General features: G+C 44.9%; 1 protein-coding gene across 1 annotated transcript in view; it reads left to right on the top strand.

Annotated features, from left to right (window-relative positions):
• ABCA12 (ATP binding cassette subfamily A member 12) overlaps nucleotides 1–14,246 on the top strand; it is a 542,556-nt gene that overhangs the window by 327,591 nt on the left and 200,719 nt on the right. The window contains 1 exon segment of the mRNA XM_030210844.1: nucleotides 5,573–5,663. Within this exon segment, the coding sequence (XP_030066704.1) occupies nucleotides 5,573–5,663 (91 nt within the window).

Below are 14,246 nucleotides of genomic sequence, written 5' to 3' on the forward strand. Positions count from 1 at the left end.
CGGTATTCTTCAAGTCACGCACTCAGATTCAAAAGCACACAACTTCTAGAGAGTGTAGACCTGTGAGGGGCATGGGCGTTGCATGCAAGTTATGGAATACTAGAAATTACACACCTAGGGCCAGATTCTATATATGGTGCCTACAAAATCCACACGGAGCTCAGTTTTGCATAAGCGTATTCTATAAGATTTATACACGGTATATAGAATACGCTTAGTTGATATCATCACGCCCAAATCTACACATGGCCATTTACACCAATGAAAATCCCAGCGTGTAGATTTAGGCAGACTGGGCTGTATTCCATAACTACACGTGTGAATTTTGGAACACCCGTGAAATGTCCATAAACATGCCCCTTTTGAACTGCACGTATATATTTTGAACTGTGCACTTCATCATTTAGGTGCAGTTCATTATAAAATGTGCTTACCAAGTTGTGTGCATAACTTGCAGTTATTGTCAATTAGTTCTCATTATTGTTTGTTAAGTGCTGTTAAAATGCTGATTGGCTTGTTGAGCCAATTAAATTATGCATCTAGTTTTAGAATGCACCTGGATTTCAGCGTGCAAGCCTAGGCGCCATATATAGAATCCCCAGGATAATGACTACAGGTAAGCATAAGCATTAATGCCAGCCATTGAGTTGGTGTAAATGTTCATGCCATTTACACCAATGAAAACCTGGCATAAATCTCTGTGTGTAGATTTACGCACACTGGGTCATATTCTATAACAACGCGCATATATTTTGGAATGCCCATGAAGTGCCCATTTCCCCACCTGTAACCACACCCCTTTTTGCCTACCAGCATTACAATTTAGGCACACTGTGTTACAAAATATTCTTAGGGATTTGTGCGTATAAATTCTAATCATTGCCAATTAGTGCTTGTTTTTGCTTGTTAAGTGATATTAACAACGCTGATTGGCTTGTTAAGCCAATTAAGTTACATGTGTTAGAAAATAGAAAAATATTTTCTAGCATGGGAAACGCCACAAGGCAAATGCGGAACTAATGCAGGGTGCTGATGTGCACCACACAGTAGTGCTGTTTAGCCGCAGGCTACCTGTGCAGTAGCCCTACTGCGCCTTTGTAAAAGGGCCCGTAAATCTTTGAAAAGTACCACACTATCTAACAGTTACCGTATTTTTCGGACTATAAGACGCACTTTTTTCCCCCCAAATTTGGGAGGAAAATGGGGGGTGCGTCTTATAGTCCGAAGGTAGACTTCTTCCTACTCACGCGATCTTCCCTGGTGGTCTAGTGACGTCGGGGCAGGAAAGAGCCCCCTCTTTCCTGCCCAGCGCGCTGCTCTCCATCCTCCTGTATGCAGCCTGACGGTCTCGGCGAGATTCAAAATGGCCGCCGAGACTTCAATTTTCAGCGGCCATTTTGAATCTCGCTGAGACCGTCAGGCTGCATACAGGAGGATGGAGAGCAGCACGCTGGGCAGGAAAGAGGGGGCACTTTCCTGCCCCGACGTCACTAGACCACCAGGGAAGATCGCGTGAGTAGGAAGAAGTGGTGACAGGGCCGGGGGGAGGGCGGGATTCGGACAAGACGCACCGGAGCACCTAGGTTTTAGAGTTGGGAAAAAGGAAAAAAAAAATTTTCCTATTTCCCTCCTCTAAAACCTAGGTGCGTCTTATGGTCCGGTGCGTCTTATAGTCCGAAAAATACGGTAGTTTACTTTATTATTTCATGTTGGAAGACATTCCAACCCTCAATAATGATAACTAACAGAGGAGGAAAAGACGTCAGATGCTCAGTACTTTATGCAAATTAATGGCAAAGTGTATGCAACATCATTAGTTATTAAAAAATTCCAGACTGCACAAAACACTGTGGCGAGACTAATCCTGGGAAAATCACGTTTTGAGCATGCTCAACCTCTGCGTTTCCTTCTCCACTGGTTACCCGTGAGGGAACGTATCTCTTTCAAAATTTGCTCACTAACTCATAAAATCATTTATGGGCAAGCTCCGGAATATATGCTTCGCCTTATCGACCTCCCACCCAGAAACGCAGTAGCCACTTCGCGCTCGTATCTCAACCTGCACTTCCCAAATTGTAGAGGCATCAAATACAAGAAGATCTTCAGTTCGTCTTTCCAATACTCCTGTGCCAAGAACTGGAATGTTTTGCAGAAATATCTAAAACTACAAATGGATCATCAACTGTTCAAGAGGCTGCTGAAAACTCACCTATTTGGATTGGCCTACTCCCCTTACACTCTTACCGATTAATAGTCCCACTTACTTATCCCTGATACTGTTATGCCCCCTTCCCCTTCCTTGCCTAATTTTGTCTCTTACAATTTCTCTTACTGTATTGTTATTTTACTTAATCCTATGTGAGCCACATTGGCCTGCATGCGTGGGAAAATGTGGGGTAGAAATGTACTATAAATAAGATAAATAAATAAACCTCATTCCTTTTAATAAATTGTAATATAATCTCAAACTTTTTGAAAATGTTTCTTTTTTTATAAATTTATTCTTTTTTGTTTAAAAAAGTGATTGCTACTCATTGAAACTATGCCATAGTACTACGCTACCACACATTTAGCAGCTAAATAAATGGCAATTTAGCTTGATCCGGCTTAGCATGCTTAGGGCCAGATTCTATATATGGTGTCTAAAAATCAGCATAGAAAACATTGCCGCCTAAGCGGCATCTAGATTTAGGTGCAGCATATAGAATACACGTAGTTGATATCCTATTGCCTAAAACTATGCACCTCCATTTACACCAATGAAAATGTGGCATAAATTCCAGCATGTAGATTTAGGCACAGAGGACATTATTCTATATCATGTCAATTTTGGAATGCCTACAAAACATCCATTTCCCTGCATATAACCATGCCCCTATTTGCTTGCACGCATTAAAATTTAGGTGCAGTGCATTACAGAATACGCTTAGCAAGTTAAGCGTATACATTCAAAATATTGACAATTAGTGGTCATTATTGCTTGTTAATTGCTGTTAATAATGCTGGCTAGATTGTTCAGTCAATTAAGTTACGCACATTGTTGATCTCATTCTCTACCACATCACTCTGTATTTGTTTCATCACCGCAGGCGGCTTACGCCTCATGGTGCTATGTAAGCCACATTGAGCCTGCAAATAGGTGGGAAAATGTGGGGTACAAATGCAACAAATAAATAAATAAAATAGAGTACGCTTGGATTTTGGTGCAGAATGCTAGGCATGCTACATAGAATCCAAGGGTTAATGGGGCCACTCTGTTTCGCTAATGAGCTTCCAGTCCGTTACCTCTTACTTTATAAAGCAATTATGCATTCAGTGATGGAAGGGGAAAGCACTAGCTTTAGCACCAAGTACATAATTGCTTTATGAAGTATGAGGCAACGGACAGACAGCTGTTGAAGAAGCTATCAGTAGTGAAACAGAGTGGCCTCGTTAAGTGTGTTAAGCCGGTTCAAGCTATTAATTGGTTACATTCAGCTGCTAAATGTGTGGTAGCGTAGTACTGCTGCATAATTTCAATGAGTAACAATTAATTTTGTTAATCAAAAAGGATACATTTATAAAAAAGACAAATTTTCAAAAAGTTTGAGATTATATTACAATTTATTAAAAGGAATGAGAGGTTTTTTGAAAAATAACTATTGATATTGCATACTCTTTGCAATTAATTTGCATAAAGTACCGAGCATCTGAAGTCTTTTCCGCCTCTGTTAGTTATCCTTATTGAGGGTTATAATGTCTTCCAACATTTAATTTTAAAGTTTACATTCTACCCTACTTATCAAATAACCGTCAACAGCATTAACATTTCAATTTATGTTACTCACATAGAATGATTCGCTGGCTAAGAAAGCCTCCTGTCACAGGAAGAGAAAATATAAATTAAACTGCCTAAGTTACTTTTTAATATTGTTTGAGATAGAACAGGACTGTTTTTCAACATACTTCAGTATTTCTTAAACTATGGCAGCAAGATTTCCCTATCGTAATATTATATTCTTGTCTATGGTTATAGCAGCCAAACTGTTCTGCTAAACTGCAGACTTTCTATATGACCTCCTCAGAATATAATCTAATCCAAAACAGACTGAATCCTAATACATCTGCAGTTGCTAGGAGATTCCCCTCGTGGCTTCTGTTATTTTTCAGCTCTCCATGCTGACTTAGAAACCAAGCATGGGAGAGCATTCCAAGTGAACCAACTCAAAAGACAGTCTGAAAAGCATATCTGTTTGTCAATACTTATAGAAATAATTGGACCACAGGTCAAAAGAATGCAAATAAACATTGGCATTATTGATCTGGATGTACTCATACCCAGTGATATTATAGTCCAGCATAAAATTTTAATTCTAGTTCTTATTCAGCTGCAAAACACATAGGGTTCCTTTTACGAAACTGTGCTACCATTAGCAGCACGCTAAATGTGAATAGAATGGGCTTCTTCACATTAAGGGGTCCTTTTACTAAGCCGTGCTAAAAAGTGGTCAATGCTGCTGTCAGTGGGTGGGTTTCCCATGTGCTGCGGCCTCTTTTAGAGTGGCAATAAAATGGTCGCATTTGGGGTTGTTTTGTAATGGCCATGCACTAATTTCCTCATTAGTATGCGGCCATTACCACCAGGAGCCCTTACTGCCACCTATTTAGGAGGTGGTAAGGACCCCCGTGCTATTCCCATGGTAATCGGGTAGCATGTGGTAATGTGCCCACACTACCCAATGATTGTAGGAACGCCTACTCTCTGTCTCCACACAGGTATCCTGTGCTGGAAAATAAAAAATATTTTCTAGCATGGGATTAGCGTGAGCTAAGCAAATCTACGCTAACCTGGCAGTAATCGGTCAGCACTGCACACTACCTCAGTGGGTGGCAGTAAGTGCTTCCCCCTCCCTCCACATGGCCACACAGTAAGAGCAATCTTACCGCATGGCCACATCTTTTTTTTCGGCCTTTTTACCCATTGTGGTAAAAAGGACCTCAGCGCACGGCAAAAATGGCCTCTGCTGCTAGTGCAGGGCCCTTTTTACCACAGCTTGGTAAAAGGACCCCTTATAGCAGTATAGCAATTAACAATAAACTATAGTTAAGTAATGAGGCCACAGTTTTAACATGGAATAATTTTGAAGGCTGAAAATAAACTACCTGAGATTAAAGAAGATGACTCCTTAAATCTCTTGTGTAAAACCCTGGCTGAAATGAGAACTTTTTAAGTTCCCATGCATGCTTTTGAGCTGGTGTAAACCCTGATGTGGAATTTTTTTCCCTATAAGTGTGTATTCCCATTGTAAAAGGGAGAATTCACATGTAGATTATAATCCTGTCCAAACCCTGCTGTCTTGAAAGCACTGTGTGGTGTGGATCTCCACAAGTAACTTTCTGAAAACAGTATGTACATATATGCAGTATACATATGTAAATGCTCTTTACGCAAGGCTATCTTGCTAAAATAATGGCTATAGTATCATTTCTATTTCTTATGCTTCTGTAAAGCATTATCTAAATTTTAGAAAAAGTAGAAAGTATAATAAAGTGCAATATTTTTCTGTTAATCTACCGGGTTTTATTTTCCTAGGTTATTCTGAGGAACCCTTTTGTACAAACTACAGTTATGCTGATTATGAACACTAACATCACTGAGCTGACAAATAATTTAGATAACGCTGGTAAGTTATTTTATCTATTACACATTTATGCCTTCCTGTGGTTCATTTTACTTATTTATGACTAAGTTCTTTAAGTGCCAAGCAAATGTAATTATGGTAACTGGGTTTAAAACAGGTTGGGACAAGTTCCTACAGGAAAAGTCCATAATCTGCTATTAAAATAGACATAGGGAAAGCCACTACTTATCCCTAGGATTGCTTTCTGCCAGGTACTTGTCACCTGGATTGGCCGCTGTTGGAAGCAGGATACTGGGCTAGATGGACTATTGGTCTGGCCCAGTATGGCTATTCTTATGTTCTTATGGTCATCGGGAGTCCTGCAAAACTTATCTGCTCCTGGTAGTTGAAACCACAATATTGTTGTACTTTTCCTGATAATAGGAAAACAGGTGGTGGACTCATGCCCACCTTAGAAGGAATGTTGATTACCCAAACGTATTCAATTCATAATTGCTTTACATCATAGTCATGAGCCTTAGGGGGAAAGTTATCAGCGTGGGCTATTTCAGCTAAAGTAACCCAACTTGTGGTAAAATAACCTGACAACTGTAGCCCATGTTGATAACTTTCCCCTTTACCCCCAGATTCTATATAACGTGCTTAGAGATCAATGCTGAAATCTAAGTGTATTCCATATTTATTGCTTTTGTATCCCAGATTTTCCCACCTATTGCTGATGGTTACAGATTCCAGAGTAATTGGTTACAGAGTGCATAGTACAATTGGTTATAGACTGCATAGTCCAAATTAGCAGTTTGTATGAGACTATTGAGATACTGTAGGGGATTCATGACAGTTTGAGTGGAAAGACTATAATTATGCTTTGTATAGACCAATGGCTGAGCATTTGATTTGGTTGTGGTAGTGTAGTAGAATGTGGTAGGTGTGTGGGGTGGGTTGAGCGACAAGAGTTTTGTATTGTTGCTGTCCATTTTCGTGATTATTTTTTCAGAAGTTTAGATAATTGTCCATGAGTTTCAGGTCTTTTGGCAATGCATTCCATAGCTTGGTGCGTATGAAGGAGAAGTTGGAGGCATATTTTGATTTGTATTTCAGGCCCTTACCTCTGGAGAAGTGAAGGTTTAGGTACGATCTCGCTGAATTATTTGTATTCCTAATTGGTAAGTCAATTAGTTCGATTATGAAATGTGTAATGTGGAGGGGCATAATCGAATGGGGGCGCCCATCTTTAAGGTCGGTGCTGCGAAGGGGCGGGGCATCCTGTATTATGAAACAAGATGGGCGTCCATCTTTTGTTTCGATAATACAGTCAGGGCCGGCCAAATCTCAACATTTAGGTCAACCTTAGAGATGGCTAGCCTCGTTTTTCGCCTATTATGGAAACTGAGGACGGCCATCTCAAAAACGGCCAAATCCAAGGCATTTGGTCATGGGAGGAGCCAGCATTCGTAGTACACTGGTTCCCCTCACATGCCAGGACACCAACCGGGCACCTGAAGGGGCACTGCAGTGGACATTACAAATTCCTCCCAGCTGCATAGCTCCCTTACCTTGGGTGCTGAGCCCCCCAAAACCCACTACTCACAACTCTACACCACTACCATAGAGCTTAGGGATGAAGAGGGGCACCTACATGTGGGTACAGTGGATTTCGGGTGGGTTTTGGAGGGCTCACATTTACCACCACAAATGTAACAGGTAGGGGGGGTGGACCTGGTACCGCCTGTCTGAAGTGCACTGCACCCTCTAAAAACTGCTCCAGGGACCTGCATAGTGCTGTGATGGAGCTGGGTATGACATTTGAGGCTGGCACAAAATGTGTTTTAATTTTTTTTTTGGGTGGGAGGGGGTTGGTGACCTCTGGGGGAGTAAGGGGAGGTGATCCCCGATTCCCTCCGGTGGTCATCTGTTCAGTTCGGGCACCTTTTGGAGGCTTGGTCGTGAAAAAAAAGGGACCAAGTAAAGTCGGCCAAATGCTCGTCAGGGACGCCCTTCTTTTTTCCATTATCGGCCAAGGACGGCCATCTCTTAAGCACGCCCCCGTCTCACCTTTGGTATGCTGCCCTTGAACTTTGGCTGTCCCTGCGACGGAAAGCAGTTGAGGGCAGCCAAAATCGGCTTTTGATTATGCCGATTTGGCCGGCCCTGAGAGAAGGACGCCCATCTTCCGATTTGTGTCGGAATATGGGCGCCCTTCTGTTTCGAAAATGAGCTGGATAGTAACATAGTAAATGACGGCAGATAAAGACCTGTACGGTCCATCCAGTCTGCCTGGTACTAGGTCAAAGATTATTCTGTGTGCCAGAGAACAGATCTCTAAGGCTATACGTGCCTTGATCAATAACCAGTGTAGGTTTTGGAGGAGGAGTTTCACGCTTTCAAATCGTGTTTTTTCATAGATGAGCCTGGCTGCCATGTTTTGTGCTGTTTGTAGTTTCCTTAAGATTTGATCTTTGCATCCTGTGTAGATACCATTGCAGTAGTTCACATGGAGGGGCATAATTGAACGTCGCCGGCGATCTATTTTGGCGGTGGCGCAAAAGCTGGCCCGAACCGTATTTTTGAAAAAGATGGCCGGCCATCTTTTTTTTCGATAATAAGGTTTAGCCCGGCCAAATGCCAGAGTTCACCGGGTTTGAGATGGCAGTTTTTGTATTTCAGCGATAATGGAAAAAAATGCCGGCGATCTCAAACCTGGCGAAATCCAAGGCATTTCGTCGTGGGAGGAGCCAGCATTTGTAGTGCACTGGTCCCCCTGACATGCCAGGACACCAAACGGGCACCCTAGGGGGCACTTCTAAAAATGTTTAAAAAATATACAAATACCTCTCAGGTACATAGCTCCCTTACCTTGGGTGCTGAGCCCCCCAAGTCCCCCCCAAAACCCACTCCCCACAACTTTACACCACTACCATAGTCCTTATGGCTGAAGGGGGGCACCTACATGTGGGTACAGTGGGTTTTGGGGGGGGGGGGTTGGAGGGCTCAACACTTAGCACCACAAGTGTAACAGGTAGGGGGGGATGGACCTGGGTCTGCCTGTCTGAAGTGCACTGCACCCATTAAAAACTGCTCCAGGCACTTGCATACTGCTGTCAGGGAGCTGGGTATGACATTTGAGGCTGGCATACAGGCTGGCAAAAAAGGTTTTTATTTTTATTTTTTTAGTGTGGGAGGGGGTTGGTGACCACTGGGGGAGTATGGGGAGGTCATCCCCCATTCCCTCCGGTGGTCATCTGGTGAGTTGGGGCACCTTTTTGAGGCTTGGTCGTGAAAATAAAAGAACCAAGTAAACCCGGTGAAATAATGATTAACGCCCCTTTTTTTTCCCCATTATCCGCGAAAGCCGGCCATCTTTTAGCCACGCCCATGCCCGCCCATGTCCTGCTTTTGCTACGCCGCCGACACGCCCCCTTGAACTTTCACCGGCGAGGCGACAGGAAAGTTGCGATGCTGTCAAAAAAGCCGCTTTCCATTTTACCGATTTCGCCGCTTTTGAGAGATCGCCGGCCATCCCCCGATTTATGTCGGGAAATGGCCGGCGATCACTTTCGAAAATAAGCCTGATGGGCTAGAACCATTGTTTGGATCATTTTGCAGAATATGTCCCTTAGGAAGCATTGTTTTATGCTTTTGAGTTTCACATTGTGTAAAACATTTTCTTTGTAGTGGCTTTGGCTTGGTTTTCGAGTGATAGGTCTATGATGATGCCTAGGATTTTCAGGTTCTCTGAGATTGGGACAGATGAGTCCAAGGCATTGATGGTTGTGAAATGTTCAGTATTGTGTTGGGATGAGAGAATGAGGCAGTGTGTTTTTTCTCTATTAAGTTTCAACTTAAAAGTTGATGCCCAAGATTCCATGGTGTTCATGCTGTTCGTGATCTCACAGGTGATTTCTGATGGGTCATTTTTGAAAGGGATATAAATTGTACATCCGTGTATAAGAATGGATTGAGGCCTTGTTTGGATAGAGACCTGGCTAATAGGATAATCATTAGGTTGAATAGTATAGGGGAGAGTGGTGATCCCTATGGTATTCCACATTCTACTTTCCAAGGTGGGGAGATTTCTGAATTTGATTTTATTTGATAAGACCTAGTAGTCAGGAATCCCTTGATCCATGTAAGTTTTTTCCCTCCAATTCCTATCTTATTGAGTTTTCTTAGTAGGATGTGGTGGTCTACCATGTCAAATGCACGCAACATGTTGAACTGTAGTAGGAGGATGTTTTTGCCTATTGCAATTTCCTGTTTGAATTTGACCAGGAGTGTGATTAGCACTGTTTCAGTACTATGGTGGAGCCTGAAGCCTGATTGAGATGCAGTATGGAGAATTTGGTGATGTATTCTGCTAATTGTTTGGTCACTATCAGGCTTATTTTCAAAAGAGAAGGATGCCTATCAGTGGCGTACCAAGGGGGTGGCGATGGGGGCGGTCCGCCCCGGGTGCCAGTGGGTGGGGGGTGCTCCGCTCCCCCCGCCTCCCGTGGCCGTTCCCGCGGCGCCGCACGTTAAAAAAAAAACCGGCGAAGCAGCGTCGCAGGCAGCGCCTCGTGCCCTGCTTGTAAAAAAAAAAATCAAATCTCCTCCTTCCTTCTCCTCCTCGTCTTGACGTCGACTCGGGCCTTCCAATCAATTTGATTGGAAGGCCCGAGTCGACGTCAAGACGTCAAGACGAGGAGAAGGAAGGAGATTTGATTTTTTTTTTTTACAAGCAGGGCACGAGGCGCTGCCTGCGACGCTGCTTAGTCGGTGGGGAAGGAGAGGGGCGAAAGGGACTCGGGTGGGGGTGTTCAGAGGGGAGAAGGGGACTGGGGGGGGGGTCTCAGACAGGGGAGGGGAGAAGGGGACTGGGGTGGGGATCTCAGAGGGGAGAAGGGGACTGGGGTGGGGGTGTTCAGAGGGGAAAAGGGGAGGGGAGAAGGGGACTGGGGTGGGGATCTCAGAGGGGAGAAGGGGATTGGGGTGGGGGTGTTCAGAGGAGAGAAGGGGACTGGGGTGGGGGTCTCAGACAGGGGAGGGGAGAAGGGGACTGGGTGGGGGTGTTCAGAGGGGAAAAGGGGAGGGGAGAAGGGGACTGGGGTGGGGATCTCAGACAGGGGAGAAGGGGACTGGGGTGGGGGTGTTCAGAGGGGAAAAGGGGAGTGGAGAAGGGGACTGGGTGGGGATCTCAGACAGGGGAGGGGAGAAGGGGACTGGGGTGGGGATCTCAGAGGGGAGAAGGGGACTGGGGTGGGGATCTCAGACAGGGGAGAAGGGGACTGGGGTGGGGTGTTCAGAGGGGAAAAGGGGAGGGGAGAAGGGGACTGGGGTGGGGATCTCAGACAGGGGAGGGAGAAGGGGACTGGGGTGGGGATCTCAGAGGGGAGAAGGGGACTGGGGTGGGGGTCTCAGACAGGGGAGGGGAGAAGGGGACTGTGGTGGGGGTCTCAGACAGGAGAAGGGGAGGGGAGAAGGGGACTGGGGTGGGGGTGTTCAGAGGGGAGAAGGGGGCTGGAACTGGGGGCTGAAAAAAGGGGCAGAGAGAGAGAGGGGACAGATCCTAGATGGAAGGGGGAGCGAGAGGGAGGGCAGACCCTGGATGGATGGGAGATGGAGGGCAAATGGTGGATTGAAGGGGCAGAGAGAAAGGGCAGGCAGTGGATGGAAGGGACGGCAGAGAGGGCTGACACTGGATGGCAGAGAGAGAGAGAGAGAGTGAAGACAGATGCTGGATGGAAGGAAGACGGTGAAAAGAAGATGAGGAAAGCAGAAACCAGAGACAACAAACTGTAAATAAAATATATTTTTTTATTTTTTTTGCTTTAGGATAAAGTATTGCAGATATGTTAAATGTTTATAATAGAACATGTAAATAAGGTAATCTTTTTATTGGACTAATTTTAATACATTTTGACTAACTTTCGGAGAACAAAACCCCCTTCCTCAGGTCAGGATAGGATACTGTAACAGCACTATACTGTACTGACCCGAGGACGGAGGTTTTGGCCTCTGAAAGCTAAATGTATTAGTCCAATAAAATGGTATTATTTTACTTTCTATATTTGTTTTATTTGTATTTGTTAATTTGTAAAGTGGTGATTGGTACTTGTTAGTTTTTTTCAAATTTACATCTGCTGTCTTTATATTTTGCACAGTACTAGGGGACAGTTTCTGTTTCTGTGGTGTTGCATTGTATGCAGAGTCTGGCATTGGGGGTTCAGTTTAATTTTTGTCTAAATAGAAAGTTTATGATTACTTATTCTATAGTGGATTAGGGTGTATCTGTGTTTGTGAAAAAGACATGGCTTTCAGTTGGCATTGACTGTGCAGGATCTACGATCTGTACTATTCTGTCTGGTTTCATTTTACAATAGGTGAATTGATATTCTAGTGCTCACTGTAGTGTTTAAGATGCTTTCCTTTTCCTTGTGTGACTCGTAGAAATGACTGCTTATGGTATGGTAGAATTGCTCTATAGGTCCTGAGTGTTTTGTATTCTCGGCATGCCTAGTACTGGATTTGGGGGGGCGGGGGGGGGGGTGTTAAAAAATGACCGGCCCCGGGTGTCAACTACCCTAGGTACGCCACTGATGCCTATCTTTCAACACAAATCGCAAGATGGTTGTCCTTCTCACAGGGTCGCCCAAATCGGTATAATGGAAAGCTGATTTTGGGTGTCCCCAACTGTTTTACGTGTGTCAGAGGCGTAGCGAAGGCGGGACTTGGATGTGCCTAACATATGGACGTCCTTGACCCATAATGGAAAAAAAAGGGCGTCCCTGACAAACACTTGGATGACTTTATCTGGTCCTTTTTTTCTTACAACCATGGCACAAAAAGGTGCCCAAACTGACCAGATTACCACCGGAGGGAATCAGGGATAAACTCCCCTTACTCCCCCAGCGGTCACTAACCCCCTCCCACCCTCAAAAAATGTTTTTAAATATTTTTTGCCAGCCTCTATGCCAGCCTCAAATGTCATATCCAGCTCCATGGCAGCAGTGGCGTAGGAAGGGGGGGGGCAGTGGGGCGGTCCGCCCCGGGTGCACGCCACTGGGGGGTGTCGGCACCTCGCTAGTTCCTTGCTCTCTCTGTCCCAGAACAGGTTACTTCCTGTTCTGGGGCAGAGACAGCAAGGAACCAGCGAGGCGCCAACACCCCCCAGCGGCGTGCACTCGGCGGATTGGCCCTCCCGCTACTCACCGCCTTCCAGATATGTTCTCGCGGGAGGGGGGTTGCGCTACGGAAGGGGGAGGGTGCGTCGCGCTGCACCCGGGGGGGTGCGCAGCGGCAACCCGCCCCGGGTGTCAGCTGCCCTCATGACGCCACTGCATGGCAGCAGTATGCAGGACCCTGGAGCAGTTTTAGTGGGTGTAGTGCACTTCAGGCAGACGGACCCAGGCCCATCCCCCCCCTACCTGTTACATATGTGGTGGTAAATGTAAACCCTTCAAAACCCACCAGAAACCCGTACCCCTATCTAGGTGTCCCCCTTCACCCCTAAGGGCTATGGTAGTGGTGTACAGTTGTGGGTAGTGGGTTTTGGGGGGGGTTGGGGGGCTCAGCACACAAGGTAAGGGAGCTATGTAGCTGGGAGCTTTTTCTGAAGTCCACTGCAGTGCCCCCTAGGGTGCCCGTTTGGCGTCCTGGCATGTTAGGGGGTCCAGAGCACTACGAATGCTGGCTCCTCCCATGGCCAAAGGGCTTGCATTTGGTTGTTTCTGAGATGAGCGTCCTTAGTTTCCATTATCATCGAAAATCAGAAACGACCAAGTCTAAGGACGACCATCTCTAGGGACGAACTAAATGTCAAGATTTGGGCGTCCCCGACCATATTATCGAAATGAAATATGCACGCCCATCTTGTTTCGATAATATAGGTTCCCCGCCCCTTTGCCGGGACGTCCTGCGAAGACGTCCTCAGGAAAACTTGGGTGCCCCTTTCAATTATGCCCCTCCATGCCTTCCATCATCTTGGTTGTCAGAGGTATAGATGTAACTGACCTGTAGTTTGTGATTTTGATGTTTTTTTCTTGGTGTCTTTTGGAATGGGTGTGAGTAAAATGTTTCCTTTGTCCAGTGGGAATTGACCTTCCTGGAACATGAAATTTAGGTGGTCTGTGAGATCTTAAATGAAGCGGTGAGGGGGAGTTTTCATAATATAATTGGGGCAGGTATCTAGTAGGCAGTGAGTAGAGGAGAACTTTCTAATTGCCTGAGCCACTGTTTCAACGGTGAGATGGGTGAAGTTTGTCCAGGTTTGGTTTACTGGGGATTCCCCTGGGTGTGGATCTAGTTCATTAATGAAGGTTTCAAGATTGGTGTTTTCCTGATGCAGGTTTTTGCATAGGTTGATGATCTTCAAAGTATTTGGCTAGTTCATATGCAGGTGGGAGGTCTACGTTCGATGTTGTTACTGTTTTGGTGCCTAGTAGGTTGTCCACTAATTTGTATAGTTTTGTATTTCTATAATCAGTACCTATTTGTTCTTTATAATGTTTCCTTTTGGTGCCTAGTAGGTTGTCCACTAATTTGTATAGTTTTGTATTTCTATAATCAGTACCTATTTGTTCTTTATAATGTTTCCTTTTGCTTTGTCTTATTTTGTGTTTATATTTCTTTTGTGTTTCTTTCCATGTA

The sequence above is a fragment of the Microcaecilia unicolor genome, chromosome 7, assembly GCF_901765095.1.
Source record: "Microcaecilia unicolor chromosome 7, aMicUni1.1, whole genome shotgun sequence".
In the NCBI taxonomy this organism is placed as follows: Eukaryota; Metazoa; Chordata; class Amphibia; order Gymnophiona; family Siphonopidae; genus Microcaecilia; species Microcaecilia unicolor.